Source organism: Akanthomyces muscarius, chromosome 3 (genome assembly GCF_028009165.1).
Source record: "Akanthomyces muscarius strain Ve6 chromosome 3, whole genome shotgun sequence".
NCBI classification, from domain to species: domain Eukaryota; kingdom Fungi; phylum Ascomycota; class Sordariomycetes; order Hypocreales; family Cordycipitaceae; genus Akanthomyces; species Akanthomyces muscarius.
The window spans coordinates 4,312,582-4,328,943 of NC_079243.1; the positions used below are offsets into that span (position 1 = coordinate 4,312,582).

Genomic DNA, 16,362 nt, shown 5'->3' on the forward strand with positions numbered 1-16,362 from the left:
ATTATACTACTAATAAGTATAAGGATTAGCTAAAAATTATTAGGGTAAAGTAGATAGCTTAGAGTAAAGATATAGTAATATACCTAAATAATAGCCTAATTAAGAACTACTAGATAAAAGAGATATAATAAGATAAGGTCTACTATTAAATCTACCTTTAATATAAGGTTATAGTAAAGGTATAAATAAGATATAATTAGGAAGAAGTAATAGTAATAATTAATATAAAGAGTAATCTAAATATTATTAATAAGTGTATAGTAGAAAGATTAGAAGTCTATAGCTTCTTTAAACTAACTATACTAATATATCTTTTAACTAAAAAAGGAGTCTAGGTAAATAAGGAAGTTACTAAAACGCTATAAGTTATAGATAACCTTAGATATAGAAAGGAGATATAAGTTCCTTTTTTAGTTATAATATCCTTAAAGGACTTTATCCTTAGTTAGTAATAAATTAGAGAATAAAACGTTTTAATCTATAACAGCCTAGACTACTAGAACTATAGTATTAATATAAAAGATATTAAGATAGTATTAAACTTAAAAGGAGCTTAAAGGGCTATAAAGAACGCTAAATTTAGGATAATACTAGTAGTAAGCTAGCTAGACCTACTTACTATAACTATAAAAGGAATATATATAAGGTTACTATAAGAATACTAGGAATTTATAGAGCTCTTCTTACCTAAAAAAGCTATAAAGTTACTACTATTATATAGGCCTATATATACTATTAAACTAGAAGATAGTAAGACGCTACTATAAGGACCTATCTATCCCCTTATAATAAGAGAGCTATATAAGCTATATAACTTTATTAATAAAGGGCTAAAATAAGGATAGATTAGAAGATCTACTAACTTAGTAGGAGCTCTTATCTTATTTATACTAAAAAAGGGGGGAAAACTCTACTTATATATTAATTATTATAGCCTTAACTAAATTACTAAGAAAAATAGGGTATTACTACCCCTAATTATAGAAATAATTAATTAACTATAAGGCACTAAATTCTATACTAAACTAGATATAAAAGATATATATAGGCGGCTAAGAATCTATAAAGGTAATAAGTAGAAGATAGTATTTTACTATTAATTTAGACACTTTAAGTACTTAGTATTACTATTTAGGCTAACTAGAATGCCTATATTATTTTAAGAATATATTAATACTACCTTATATAAAGATATTAATTATATCTATATTATATACCTAAATGACATTTTAGTCTTTAGTAGGGACTTTATAGACTATTTATAGTATATTTACTAGGTCCTTATAAAGCTATATAAGACTAGACTATTTTTAAACTTAGAAAAGTATAAGTTTAATATAAATATAGTTAAATTTTTTAGCTTTATTATTAAACTAGGTAAAATTAAAATAGATCTAAAATATATTAAAAGAGTAATAAACTAACTATAACTTACTACTATTAAAGAAATCTAAGTATTTATAGGGTTTATAAATTTCTATAGGCGATTTATTAAGAACTTTAGTAAGATTATAGTACCTCTAATAGAAAAAATAAAAGGAGGTATACTAGCGAAATTTATACTAAATATCTATAAATTATAGGCGTTCTAACACTTTAAGCTATTATTTAGGAAAGCACCTATACTTATATAGTTTAATCTAAAAGCCTATATATATATAGAAATAAATATATTAGACTTTATAATTAGAGTAATACTATTATAATTATAAGGAACTTACTAGTATCTTATAGTGTTTTTATTAAGGAAGTTATAAGGAGCTAAACTAAATTACTAAACACTAAATATAAAGATACTAGTAATTTTAGTAGTATTCTACTAGTAAAGATACTACCTAGTCTACCTAATAGTAACTATTAATATTATTATAGACTACCTAAACTATAGCTATCTTATAGAGAAGAAGACACTATTATATAGGTAAGTAATAGTAATAGATAAACTATCTCTATATAACTTTAGAATTATTTTTAGACTAGATAAGTATAACTTTATAGATATTTTATTATATTAAGTAGACTATAAAATAAATATAAATAAGCTATATATAGAATAACTACTATTATAATTCTTAAACTGTTTTATATAAATAGAGAATAATAGGTATAATATAAAAATTCGCTATACTAAGGTGAGCTAAAAGAGCACCTAAGTAGCTAAGAGTAATAAGTAGTTAGAAAACACACTATAAAGAAGTAGTAATAATATAAATAACACACTAAGTGAGAAAACACTATAAGAGCAGCTATTAGTGGCCTAATAAGGAGATGTCTTTATTAAGCGAACTAGGAAAGCACTATATAATAATAGTAAGGAAGACCTAAGAATCTAGGAAGTCTACTAGGCGGTAAATATAATAGGCCTTTTAGTAAATAGGGGGAGAATCTATATACTACTTAGAGAGAGGGTAGAGATCTTATAACTATACTATAATAACCTTACTATAAGATACTAAAGAACTTACTAGATACTATATAAAGTAGTTATATCTTTCTTCTAGTAGGGAATAAGATATAATATTAATATATATATAAAACACTATTATATATATTAAATAATAAAACCTAGAATATATTAACCTTATAGCCTCCTTATACTATTACTGTTACTATCTTACCTATTTAAAGAAATATTAATAGACCTTATTACTAAATTACTAGAATAATAAGGGTAATATAGTAAATATAATATAATACTAGTAATAGTAGATAAGGCGATATAATATAATATCTATATTACTATAAATATATACCTATTTAATAATAGACTTATAGAAATCTTCTATAAGAAAATTATTATAGTATATAGAGCACCTAAAGGTATTATCTTAAACTAAGGTAGTATCTTTATATCTAGCTTTTAAAGAAGCTTCTACTACCTTATAGCGTATAAGCGGCGACTTAGTGTTATATTCTACCTATAAATAGACGGCCTAATAGAACGTATAAATTAGGTGCTAAAATACTACTTATATATATTTTATAACACTAAATAGACTAATTAGGTTAAAAAACTATCTATAATATAGTTTACTTATAATATAAGCTAGTAAGTAGTAATCTATAATATACCTATAAAGTTACTACTAGGCTATATGCCTACCTACCTTTTAGTACCTACCCTAGATATAGGTAATATATAAGCTTAGGAATATATAAAAGAAATACTTATTATATATAAAAACACTATAAAATATATATAAGAAGCTAATAAGTAGTATATAAGATACTATAATAATAAAAAGTAGCTTAAAGAATATAAGGTAGGAGACTAGGTATTACTATTAATAAAAAATCTAAAACTAATATAACTTACCTATAAACTTATAGAGAAGTATATAGGACCTTTTTAGATTATCTTAGTGATTAGGATAGCTAAATAAGTATATAAACTAGACTTACTTTAAGGCTTAAGAATTTATAATATATTTAATATATCTAGCCTTAAACTATATAATCGCTATAAGAGTATAATACTAAATATATAAGCCCTATTTAAGAATAATAATAAGTATATAGTTAAAGAAATTATAAGGTATAAATATAATAGTAAATAAAGGCTCTTTAAAGTAAAATAAGAGGGCTATAATAATATAGAAAACTCCTAAGTTAAGTATAGTAACTTTATAGATCTAATACTACCTAAAAAGTATAAGCTAAAGCTATAGCCCTAACTATAAATTAAGTTTATAAAGTAAAAAAGATAAAAGAGAAATAAAAAAGAAGTAAGGAAAAATAGTAACTTTTATTAATAAATTTATTACTATAAATATACTATAAAGATAATTTAAGCTTAAATTAAGCTTATAGTACTAAAACTCTACTTTTCTTAAAAACACTTTTACCTAAGAGCTAGTAATAACATAATAAAGGTATAACGCCTACTCCTCCTCCTCCTCCTTATTATCTTAACTAAAATCTAGTAGGGCTAGTATTAGTAGGACCTTAATATTAAGATCTACCTATATATAAGTTAGCTTTAAAGACGCTATAAGAAAGTAGTAAACTTATAGCTATAGTGGTAATAATAACGCCCTAGTAGTGGGCTATTCTCGTGTAGAAAATCTATACGTATATAGTGGCGTTAATATAAGCGCCCCGGTCTATAGTAGTGTTAGTATGGCGCTTTAGACCCTATAAGGTTATAACAACCTTATTAGTATAACCTAGCACCTTCTAAGCCTAGGTTAAAAGACCCTTAAGAATAAGGCCCTAGCGGCGAGTTAGTAATAAAGGTGAAGGGAGAAAAGAAACTACTTACTAAATCACTATAGTAATAAGTAGCTTAGAGTAAGTTAAAAACTCGCTACTCGCTTATAATAAATATAATATAAGGTTTACTACTATCTTAGTAGTAAAAACACTTCTATAACTTATCTAGCTTATAGTTAGGTTATAAGGAACTAGTAGGGAAAAGGGTACTTACTATTAGTTTATAGATATTAATAAGGGGCACCCTTATTAATAAGCTGCCTAAAGTAGTAATAACACCTAGTATCCTAACTTTAATATAAGTTAGTAATAAAAATAATATAATAAGGAAGCACTTATAGGCTAATAATATATAGACCTTTCTTATTCTTACTTATATAAAGCTATATAGTACTAAATAGTAAGTTAGCTATAAACCTACTTTAAACTTATATAAACTTATATAAAAAGGAAGGGGGTTATAGTAGAAATAATAGACCTATAATAAGTTAGTAAGGACCTAATAAGGAAGTAATAAACCTATATAATAATTTCTTTTTAAAAAAAAAAAAGTTATTTAATTTTATATATAAATTAGCTATAACCTTACTAAACTAAATAATAAGTAAATATATAAAAAAAAAAAATAATAATAAGATAGCTAAACTTAGTAATCTATAAATTAAGTTAATAGTAAATAAGATAATAATATATAAAGTAAATATAAAGATAATACTAAAATATATAATTTAAGGTTATTAAAGGAAGAAAGAAAGAAAAAGTAAGAAATTAAGTTTTTAGTAGCTATTTATTATTATAAGAGCTTATTAGGGCTAGTAAAGTAGCTAAGAAGGTAAGAATAAAGGTAAAAAGTAGCTAAACTTAAAAATAAAAAGGAAGTAATAATATAAAGGTAAGTTACTATATATATATATAAAGTATATAGTAGAGGTATAGGCTAACACTATAATATAGGACGAATAGTATATAATATAAGAATAAAGTAAAGCTTATTATAAAGGAGACTAGAAGGCGTTAGAACTAAGTTAAATAAATAATAGGCTTGCTATAAAGAAGCTTTGACTCTATAATATATAAGTAGCGATATATAGGTAGTAATAACGTCGCTAAGAGAAAAGTGAATTATAAAGCGAACCCTAGCCCTATGACCGTATAAGAGGCGAACCTCTAAGATAAAAGCAGTATAGAGTGATAGCGTACTAGCTGTGTGTATATAGGGAAGTAGAAGGAGAGAAGGCTTCATACTAGGACGGCGTGTAAGAAGGAAGGGCAGCCTATTAGGGCACCCGTAGGGCATGTTAGTTAGTAGGAGGTTATAGGCAACTAGAGGTATTACGTACGAAGAAGCTACTATATAGCTGCGGGCTGCCGACGAGGGAGTAGCGAGGAGGCAGCGATAATTCCACCATTATTCTAAAAACCCAAGGATCATCTAGTGACTGAAGCTCTTCGCCGACAGCACCTTATAATTACTAAATAGTAGAAGATACAAGTTTAGTATAGCTCTCTTTGAAGTTTCGAATATCACAACACTATTACTTTCTAAAGATTTTCTTTATCGGAGACAGAGTTATCACTCGATTCAGTGATCCCTCACTCTACGCATAGCTCATTAAAGATCCTCTGAACAAGTTGAAGGGCATTTCCGTGGAGGCCACGAGGTGAAGGCTTTTTCTGAGTATAGTGCCGTTATATAGGCCTCACTCAAGGTTAGGTCAATCGGAATTCCGAAAGTCTACCTCCTCAGACGGATGGAGAGCGGAGCGCAGGAATTTGAAGGTGGGATTTACCACGGAGAATTGTAAATATAGGCGGATCCTGTATTACAAATGCGCCCACACGAGGCAGCGCCAATTTTGACGAAACCTAGAGCTTTTACTTTAGTAATTAGTATTTCATCAGTCTCGGACACGTAAAGAAGTTAATATACCTAAGCGACGCGTGGAAGAAGAAATTGCCCCCGCTACCTATTGCTGAAAACTAAAGTACACAAACCCAGTCTTTGTAGTTACAGCTGAAGACTAACACATACTAAATAGTACCACAAGAAACTGCCAACAAGGGATATCTACATTACTAAATCTCAGGAGTTGTGAGACGAATTTTCGGCGAGGGCTGTGTCGCCATGATTTCTGATGAATGGCGCCTTTGCCAGAGCGTCTGCCTGTGTCTGCCACACACCCTTGCCCATCTGCACCAAATCTGGACCAAACTTCTCGAGCAAGACATTTACTCCATTCAGGTCATCTCGAAGCAACTCAGGGTACCCCTCATCCGTTCCAAAGGTGGCGACTTTCCATTTTTGCTTCCACTGCTCAATCGCGTCCAGGGCCGCAGGTTGCTGGCTCTGCACATTCGACGCAACCATGTAGAATGAGGACTTTCTGGTGTGTCCGCTCGTGGGCTTGAACAGCTGGACTTTTGAGAACTCTTGAAACTTGTGGACGAGGTTCGCTGTCTTGTATGAATCCAGCTTATGTAGTAGGATAATCATGGTCCCTCCCACCCGGAGGTGTTTCAGCCCTATTGCAAACTGTGTCGTGCTGAGCCATCGCGCTTCTCGATTTTCGCGATATTCTAGCCGCTTGTGCGTTCGGAGGACCTGCCCATCGCAAAGAACCAGGTCAAATACGCGAGTTGGCTCAAGCTGTCGCGGCAAAAAGTTTTCTGCGTCGGGGTGGCTTGTGGGAATCGTGTTCATGCCCATGTCCTTTGCAAACATTGTGATGTCAGCATATCGTATCTGCACTTTCTCTTCCAAGACCTTTGACAACAAAATTTGTGCCCTCCATCGCTTGGCGGTAGTGTAAACGCTACTGCAGTAGACCCGTGGCATTTACTCAAGGCTGTGCTGAGAAATCCCCCAGGGGCCATGCACATGTCCAAAATCTTTGGAGCCTTGCCACGAGTGCGCCGAATTGCGAATGCGTCAGTGCTCAAATGCAGCTCTTCTCCAATTTTTCGCATCAGGTGGAAGAAAATTCGGGCTAGTTTGGAGTCCGCGTTGTCGGCGCTCTGCCGCTGATTTTGAAAGAATGTGTCTCCTGCAGGGTTGCTCCAGCCCTTGTAAGCCAGGGTGTTAGCAACGATACTTTGATGCAATCATCGAACTTACTTGTCTACGGAGTCCGGCTAGGCGATGGAGCTCCTCGCTCTCTCTATTTAAATATTCCCCCATGGCGACATTTATCTGGTGATGGATGCTTCGTATTTCATTGCTGATGTGCTGCTCAACCTGGCTCCGGTCGACCGGTGCTGTCTCATTGTCGGCATCCATTTCAAGTGCTTTATAACTGCTGATAAAATAGTTGATGAGATAACTTATGAATTAGCTGATGGATTGGCTGATGGGATGGTGGATTAAGGTGCCCGGGCTTCTATATAAATAAAAATATCATCAAACGTTGAACAGTGAAGTAGTCGTATCGAGGTTTGCTGTCCCACTTGCTGCCCAGCTAGAGAGTAACACGAACGCATGGAATATGACTGGACTACACGAACCAGTGCTATTGACTTGACATCTCAGGTTGCTTTATTTCCCGTGTATAAAGGTATTTGCGTGATTCACATGCGACGCCACTCAAATGTTTGTTGATGCAGTGCAGTCAATCACGCAGCCCGACATCCGCGAAAGCGGGCAGCAAGCAGGCCCTGTGGAATAGGAGTTGCGGAAGGTTGTTTCTACCAGAGGACGTTTCGCTTTGTTTCTACTTCTTCGGTCCGCCACCCTCATTGTACTCTAGAGACTATTCTACAAAATGATAGGTAGGTTTCTCTTCGAGTACTTCAGTATTTAAATACACTCAGTATCCAGCCCCGACCGCCCATATTTCTTTGCAGAACACAGCCTATTTCTGTGCACAGCTGTAACACCTTTTTATTCTATTCTCCTCCATCTAATCTACCTCTATCACTTTGTTGTCCTTGACTCTCCTTTATTTTCCTTTATTGCCATCATTTCCATTCTCTGCGTTTCGTGGTCACTCGAGACAGCTGTTCAGTGCTGCTTGCCAAATACACTTCCAACGCAACGACCTTTCGGATGCAATGTGTTCGCGAGAATATCGCAATTAATGATTGGGCTAAAATTGATGTGAATGAACTGACTTTTTTTTGAAGCTCTAGCGCTCGCCAACGAGATGAGATGAGATTGTGGGAATCGCTTTCAACTGATTTCATTTACTTATATTACACCAGAGTAGGCTTAAAGCGTGCTTTCGACCTTTGTAAGGATGATGCGCGGCTCTCACGGAGAGCGACAGGTCGCGTCCGTAGTCTCACTGGGGCCGATGGAATTCTGTTCCTTGCACTATCATCGGACCGAAGCAGTCTTGCAGCAAGCAGTTTTCTGACTGTGCTGATAACTACCTGTTAGCAAGATGACGCTAGCACGGTGCGCCCGTGGTGGCAGCCGCGAACGCATCAGCTGGCAGCTTTTCGTGTCTTAGCCTTTCTTCGGGTAGCAGTGGAAGTTGTTCCGTCAGTGGCGTATATCGACTAACGCAAAGGAAATGTATGATTTGTTCCGGGCGTAATTGCAACTACTTGGGCTGCATACTATTCGCTGGAACAAATAAATGATGAGCAGTGGCTTAAGGAATTCGGCGGCCTCTCCTCTACTCCCCTGCTATTACGTAAGTATAAATTAAATTAATATATTTTTCTGAATCATTTCCTCTCCAGCGTTGTATTCTCTTTATTATTCCAAGAAGTGCCGAACATGTAGCTCTCTGAGGGACAAGTTGCCGAGGCAGCCTCAAATAATGGTAGTTTTGCGTATAGTTATTTATACTGTGACTGAACAGCGTCCTCCGTCACCACGGAGTTGTGATGCAGCAATCTTGACCACAGCACTTTGCCAGCATTGTGTCATTCTCCAAAATGTCTTTACTTGAACATCTACTTTTCACTTTCGCCATTCTGGCCCCAGCCATCAAGGCAGACGCCCCGTTGGTAATGCCCCTGGACCTAGATTCTGCATCACGCGCAAATCATATTTCCTAACTGTGACGGCGAATAGGCCACAATATATCATGATTTCGACCTCAAAGGGTTCGGTCAGCTCATTAATTCCGAGAATTGCATTCCTGTGGAAGCTCCTCTGTGAGTACCTAGTGTGAACGACGCTGGCACTAAGACGTGGTGCACTGATCACAGAATAGAAAGTTCCATATACGTTCCATCAAAATGTCACCCAACGTCGTTTGTGGATTTTACGAGTGAGTGATTCATGCTCGAGTCACCTACATTATCATGTAATAGAGAGCTGAAACCAGCCATGTAGCGACCTAAAGTGCGACTCCGGCCTTTACGACATTGACGGAACCGATATATACATTCTACCTTCACCTATGGCGCAAGCCATTCGATGTAGACTGCAGTAGCTCCGAGGCTTATGGGCAGTGGCGGTATATTCGATGATCTAAAACGCACCTCGGGTATAGGAGAGTCTATCGCGAATGTATGAGGAGCAGATGATAGACTGGTTGAATAACTATCCCGGGCTGCTGGCCATCAATCGATTCAAACTAGTATTATCAGTCGGCTATGATGTACGCAAATTTTGGGACCATACCGCCCTTTTCTTGAACCCCCCAAAGCCTCACAACCAGCAATTAATAGGGTGTCATCGGCTCCGTACAAGAAATATGCACAGGTCTTTACTCGTCGTTCCCTGTACCATGTGGGAAGCGGATCCTCTGCTCAAGGGAAAATTACAGGGTTGAACTGAAACGAGCTTCTTCGGCATAAAACGGCCGAGGTGGGTTGGATGGGGGCGGGGTTTGAGAGGAACAATGTGGCGAAACGCTGGACCATTTAATTACTGAGAGTACAGAGGGCGAAATGGTCATTGAGGACACCTTCATGCGACATCAAATTTGGACAGAAGGGTACTGGTCTACGAGCAAGAGCGTTTTCGGAATCATCTCGTCATTTTGCGAGCTTCGCCGCCGGAGAAAGGGCGAACCAAAACATGTAATTACTCCGCCTTGGACTTTGGAGTTAAAAAAGGCTTGGCGCAAAACGGATCCTCAACATGGGGGGTTCCCAACTTGGTAAGTCGGCCCGGTGTCTGATCCTGGAGAATATTGCCAAGACGAAGGCTTAGCAATGTCACAGCTGAGGCTTCTCCATGCTCATCAAATGCAACAAAGATCAGTCCGGCAGAAACAAAATTTTCCATGATTCTTTTTTTCTTTCGACCGCTGTCTGAGGCGATTTGCACATGTACAGCCAGGTACCAAAAGGCAGATTTAGCGTCGCCCGTCGGCATGCTGCGCCTGTGAAGCCGTCTTGCCTTGAACTCTCTCTTCTCTTGGAAGCTGCGCTTGTTTTGGGCTTGCACATCGGAGTGTGCTTTTATCTGGTAGGCATGATTTCGGAACTTCAACAAAGGCACAGCCTGAAATCGTAGCTTCTTACAAGAGCGGCGCCGAAATGCCGCGACTGTAGTTGTCTAGCTCGATTCGAAGCACGATTCTAAATCCAAGTCAGACGAGCTCCAAGAGATCGTGTGGCGTGTCCGCACCATTACCACACTCTAAGCAAAAATGTAGGCCTCCATGGCCCTTGTGTCAACTTCATTCTTTCGTAGCAGCTAAGCACAAAGTCTCGTCGACAAAGTACGCAGGTTATTCGCTCGCGTCGGGGGACCACTTCATACGTGATGAGAATAAAAAATGCATGTTTAACGAATAAGTTAAAGTTTTAAGCTGAAACCTAGGCAAAATAGAGGCGGGGAAGCAGAGCACGCAGAGCTAGTAGACCGTCGCCCACACGTTCAAATCGGCGTGTTTCACCTCGTCCTGACACACGATGCCGAACTCACAGGACCGCCCGGCCCAGTCGCTTTCCTGCTACCACTTTTACTCAACTTGGCCGAAGTCGGGATCATCAGTTGACATGAAACAGCGCTTCTTAATGGGTCATTTGGGCCTGGAATCATTCTTGTTATGTAGCCCTATGTAAAATTAAGCTCAGCCTCCCCTCACAAAGCCTGCCTCGCGCATCTGTGAATGAAACGTTTACTACTGGCGTCTCACCATTCAGATGAGTCTGTTTCGAGACAGAAAGAACTCTCGCCGACTATTCTCCCTATGCTGACTCTTGCGCTTTTGGTTCGAGTCGTAAATTGCAGCTCACACCTTCGCGATATTTCTTTTCTTCCTAGCAGACTTGGTGACAGTTTTTAGGGTCTTTTCTGTCTCGAGATTTAAAGTGCCTCATTGTCAGAGAATACCATGGCACGAAGAGATTGAATTGAGAGGCATAGATGCTTGCTAGAATATGTCAGGAAGTAGAAAATAAGGGCGATGTCCTCTCGCCAACTGGTCGCTCATTCGTAACTCTTACATACTACCTAGAGGCTCATGAGTCGCAGCGCTCAGCGCAATGCTCAGTTCAGCCCTGCTGAAATATCGCGCACTCGGTTTCCCTCAGAGATTTGTTAGCCTTTTTCTGATTCGCAAAGTAAAGATAAGGGCTGTCTATATAATGCATCGCTTTCGGACTCCCCAAAGAAACAGTTTGATGTGCAAACCAGATCGTCGACTAGAATTGTCCAAACTTGAAAAGAAGCGCATTACACATTATCTATCTATTTTGTATCATGAAGCAGAGCGTTCAATTCTCTCTTCTCTTGGCCGGCAGAGCCGCCATGGCGCAGAGCGTCATCCAGAGAAGCGTTCAGCACTTTGAGAGCCTGGATAGCGGACCTTTTTTGCCGTTCATCACATTTGGCTTCGGCACGCCTGCACAAGATATCACAGGCATCTTCGACACGGGTTCCTCTGATGTCATTATCCCCGAGGCCGGCAGTGCCGTCTGTAAGCTCAAAACCCAGCAGTGCACGGCGCCGGCGCCCGTTGTCCGCGGCCAATTTGACCCCAAGGCTGCATCCGACTTCAAGCCCCTCGACGGGCAGAGCTTCAATGCCACCTTTGCCGGCGGCGACCAATACGATGGCAACTACATTGAGACGACTGTTACCCTGGGCGATAATGGGGAGGGCTTGGTACCTAACGCGCAGGTCGCGTTGGCAACCAACAGTAAGCCGCAAAGTGGCCTACCCCAGGTTCCCGTGTTTGGTCTAGGGCCCCAACCCCTCGAAGCGACTGATAACAAGTATGACAACTTGCCCAAGAAGACTCAGGAGTCTGGCGACATCAAGAATCAGGCCTACAGTTTTGTCGCCAACCGGATTCGTAAGTGAAGCAAATAGATTGGGCAGCCTCTTTCCTCTTTCACTCCTTCCGCCCCGGACTTCAGATACAACAGTTCCCTAACAAATGCATTGCAGCATTGGCAAACGGCAGTGTCTTTTTTGGTGGTATTGATCGCTCCAAGTTTGAGGGCGAACTGAAGGAGGTTCCTCTCGAGAGAGACAACAAGGGCGAAGTCTCGGAGTTCGTGGTGAAAATGAGCTCCGTGACGCTTGTCTTAGGAGCGCAAGGCAAGACCAACGGGTCACGCCAACAACAGCGCGAGCGCGAACGTATGAAGCGAGCACCCTGGAACAGAGCCATCAAGCCTGTGGGTGCGAGCAGGACCAAAGGTCTTTACGTCAGGGCACAGGGCGAAAGCGTCGAGAAACGAACAACGACGGCGTGGGGCAGAGAGAGCCAGGCCGCCATGGAGGTCGAGATTGAACGCCTGAGTAGCCAGAAGCGAAGGGGCAACAACGGCGGCACGCAGTGTAACTGTCAGGCAAACGACGGCAAGGGTGACAACAACCGCGACAACAACCGCGACAACAACCGCGACAACAACCGCGACAACAACAGCGACAACAACAGCGACAACAACAGCGACAATGACAGAAGCAACAACGGCGGTAAGAACGGCGATAAGAACAGGGGCGACAACGGAGGCAATAATGGATGTAACAACGGAGGCAACACTGGAGGAGGCGACGGAGACAACGGCGGCGACGGAGGCAAGGGCGGCGACGGAGGCAAGGGTGGCAAAGGAGGCAAAGGAGGTAAAGGAGGCAAAGGAGGCAAAGGAGGCAACTCTGGGGATGAGATAGACCTCGGGCTCGACCCCCGTGACGGTTTTACCCTCATGGATACAGGTGGCGTCGCGGTCGCTCTGCCGCCGCCAGTACTCTCCAAGATGGCCCAGGCGCTCGGCACCACCTTTTCCCAGGATGGCCTCGGCCCTGTCGAATGCGACCGGTTGAGCGGCGATGCGGCCCTCGTCATGCGCTTCAACGACGATGCTGTCGAGACCCGCGTCCCCCTCGCCAACATGCGCATCTCCGAGGCGCTCGCGGATCCGGCGCTCACGAGCCAGGGCCTCTGCGAGCTGGGTGTCCGACCTGTCGAGGAGGGCGGCACCAGCGTCGCCACGCTGCCCTTCTTTGCGGCCGTGTACACCGTCTTTGACCTGGACAACAACAGGCTGTTCTTTGCGCAGGCCAAGGGCGACCCCAGCGCACCCGGCGGCCAGCTCGAGGAGTTCCCAAAGAACTCAAAAGGCAATGGTACAGCCAATTTTGTATAGGTAACTCTTGGCGTTGAGAGTTTGCATGGCTAGATGGTCAGTTTGAAATTGCGCAAGGCCTCGTATGTTTCAAACAATCTCTTGTCGAATGTTTCTGATCCTTGTTATTACTGTATTTCACTGTGTTTGCTACGGTCGGTGATCTACAGCCAATAGGGCTCGGTAGCCAAGTTACTTATACACGCCCAAGATTAGTCTGACCCCCTTCCGCAGCCCCAATGCCCCGGTCTGCATGCTCTTTCTAACTTAATTTCTCGTCGACCCTGGAAGTGAGGCTTTTATCCCAGGCAGGCCGATTACCATGGCACACATCACACACATCGCTACCATCAACGCCATTGGTGGTCTGTCTGGAGGTGTAGAATGTCTATCGATATTGCGGTTGCAGATGCCGCGCGGAAAACATGGACCCTGGCCAGCCAAGCCAACGTTTGGCGGAGGCAAGGAGGACAACTCGAGTAGAATGTTTGCAACAGGGGGTGCAAAATGTCGTCTGCCGATGGCATTCCGAAGCGGGAGACCATTGTCGGAGCCTACTCCCGCGTTATTTGCCTTTGGTAATTTTTACTACTGCGTTCATGCCGCTTTGTCTGCTGTGTGTGTTTCGTGGAAGAACATCAATGTTAGACGAGGCAGAAGAAGCAGGGAAAGCAGGCAAAAGGGCTTGGCAGACTAGCCAAAGCGGGAGTGCAATACCGAAAGAATGCAAAACTCCTCCTATTCTAAACTCTGATCACTCTCGTGTGTACACCAACCCGAGGCTCCAGCATACTCATTTCAAGACCGGCCAGCTGCATGAACATTGAATGGGCGCCACCGGCAGCAAACGAAAGAAATTTACAAGAGCTCGCAAATTCAATGACTCACTCTCATCGCTTCACCGCCTACAAAAACATCATATTTTGCACGTGAGGAATCATGGCAAACATGTTCCGTTTGCTCCTCACCTTCGCGTTTGCATGGCAGTTTCTCTCCGCCTCGACCTGCATCTGCAATTCCAGCCTGTCATTATCTTCTCCCCAAAATTGACAGCTTCTGCTATTTTGCAGCACTCCTCAATTATAACATTTCATCACACCAAAGAACGCCATCTAGCCGTGTCAAATATGGCGCAAGGTTCCGAGCTCGATATTCTTAATGCCCGCATGCAGGAGCATCTACAGCAAAACGTGTTACCTCACCTCACCGAGGAGGAGCGCAGGACTTTTCAGAAGAGGTATCTCAAGGATACAATCTTCAACCTGGATTGCTTTGATCCATTTATCCATAATCTTGTGGGCAATTTCAATGCCTCGGCAAGTGCTCTGGTAGCTATCCTCGCCCAAGCGCTGTTCGGTCGAGCAGAGTTGATGAAGTGGCAATGGTTTCGGGAAGCGTACAAGGACCATGGTGGCCGCTTAGATGCTGCTCCTAAGGAGCCTCCATTGGAATTTGAAGAACTGCGCGCTTCAATCTTTGGCGAAACCAGCAGCTACAAACGGCCACGAGAAACGACAAAGATAGAAACCTCCGGCCATTCCACCGACGAACTGCTTCAATCAATTTGCGCAAAGGTCGAGGAGATGAACGAGTCTGAGACGAGGCAACAAAAGGAGCTTGAATCGCTCTTCAGTGCGCTCGCGGAGCCCTATCCTGGCCTGAGAGGCTTACTGTGCGGCGTCCGGCACAGCTTTCGGGACAGAGACGATCGCTGCGCAGAGAGACAGGCTCTCATCAGTGCTACAATTGAGTACATCAAGGAGATTGAACCCGGGCAGAATTCTTGAGCAATCACGTTTATTTCTTGGTAAACTTGTAATCTTTTCTTTTTTGTCAATCAGCACAATGGAGAGGTCGCCGTGCTAAGCGGGTGGCCGAAAAGCCTGGAGATTCGCGACACGGCAGTCAACAATGGGACTGGGATTTTTTTTTTTGGCTCTTTCTACTTCTCTTGCTATGAAATAAAAGTTTTGTTCTCTGCGAGCTTCGATTTAATCTCAACCGTGATCCGAGCAAGCCCGGTCGATGCGAGCGGTCCGAGCCAAAGTTAGATGGCGGCTCTCGCACCAGAACAGCGCACGCCCTACACTTCGAACCTTCGCTCGGAAGATAGTGTGCTAAATTCCGGTCGGAAAAGACTGGGAGCCCCCATGACCGACTACACTTGCATTGACAGTCCGACGAACAAATGATATTGAAGCGGCGGGTACCGCAGCTGGACAAAGGCGTCATGCCGTCAAAGTTGTGGAACATCAGGCTGATATTCACCCGCACAGCCCTGTCGCCCAGCAGCAAAGATACTTCCCAAGAGACTGTCGTTTCACGAAACATGGGGATAGATTTCTTCCCCGCTTGTCCGTGCTGCATAATCCAACCGGCACTAGACAAATATTGGCAATTCGCCAACCTCACGTGTGAGCCTGGACGCTCTGGCTGATCTGCTAGGCCGAGGACAATGCACCCAGTGCTCTTAGTACCGCATTGTCTGCAGTATGGGTTGCACCCCTACGATGCGGAGGATTCGGGATAACAGTCTGGCTGCATGAGCTACACGTAATCACGAGGCATTCATGAGGGGCCGTGCCCAAGTCTAGTTGATGTTGGTAGGCAATGTTGCGTCGGGTGAGGCTTGCAGTAGTGTATTCCTTTAAAATCAGCGTGCGATAA

At 41.3% G+C, this 16,362-nt stretch overlaps 5 protein-coding genes across 5 annotated transcripts; 3 read left to right on the forward strand and 2 right to left on the reverse strand.

The window, feature by feature from the left end:
- Positions 1–6,295: 6,295 nt before the first annotated feature.
- Positions 6,296–6,934, reverse strand: LMH87_002812 (uncharacterized protein; the record flags this gene model as incomplete). The annotated part of the gene is made up of 1 exon (XM_056194329.1): positions 6,296–6,934. The coding sequence occupies one exon, from the start codon at positions 6,932–6,934 to the stop codon at positions 6,296–6,298; it is 639 nt and encodes a 212-aa protein (XP_056051278.1).
- A 2,159-nt stretch (positions 6,935–9,093) lies between these two features.
- Positions 9,094–9,596, forward strand: LMH87_002813 (uncharacterized protein; the record flags this gene model as incomplete). The annotated part of the gene is made up of 4 exons (XM_056194331.1): positions 9,094–9,165; positions 9,233–9,315; positions 9,375–9,431; positions 9,497–9,596. 4 exons carry the CDS (start codon positions 9,094–9,096, stop codon positions 9,594–9,596), a joined length of 312 nt encoding a protein of 103 aa, XP_056051279.1.
- Positions 9,597–10,192: 596 nt separating this feature from the next.
- On the reverse strand, positions 10,193–10,744 carry LMH87_002814 (uncharacterized protein; the record flags this gene model as incomplete). Its single annotated transcript, XM_056194332.1, has 3 exons — positions 10,193–10,576; positions 10,636–10,692; positions 10,742–10,744. 3 exons carry the CDS (start codon positions 10,742–10,744, stop codon positions 10,193–10,195), a joined length of 444 nt encoding a protein of 147 aa, XP_056051280.1.
- Positions 10,745–11,821: 1,077 nt separating this feature from the next.
- On the forward strand, positions 11,822–13,716 carry LMH87_002815 (uncharacterized protein; the record flags this gene model as incomplete). The annotated part of the gene is made up of 2 exons (XM_056194333.1): positions 11,822–12,416; positions 12,512–13,716. 2 exons carry the CDS (start codon positions 11,822–11,824, stop codon positions 13,714–13,716), a joined length of 1,800 nt encoding a protein of 599 aa, XP_056051281.1.
- A 1,106-nt stretch (positions 13,717–14,822) lies between these two features.
- Positions 14,823–15,482, forward strand: LMH87_002816 (uncharacterized protein; the record flags this gene model as incomplete). Its single annotated transcript, XM_056194334.1, has 1 exon — positions 14,823–15,482. The coding sequence occupies one exon, from the start codon at positions 14,823–14,825 to the stop codon at positions 15,480–15,482; it is 660 nt and encodes a 219-aa protein (XP_056051282.1).
- Positions 15,483–16,362: the final 880 nt, after the last annotated feature.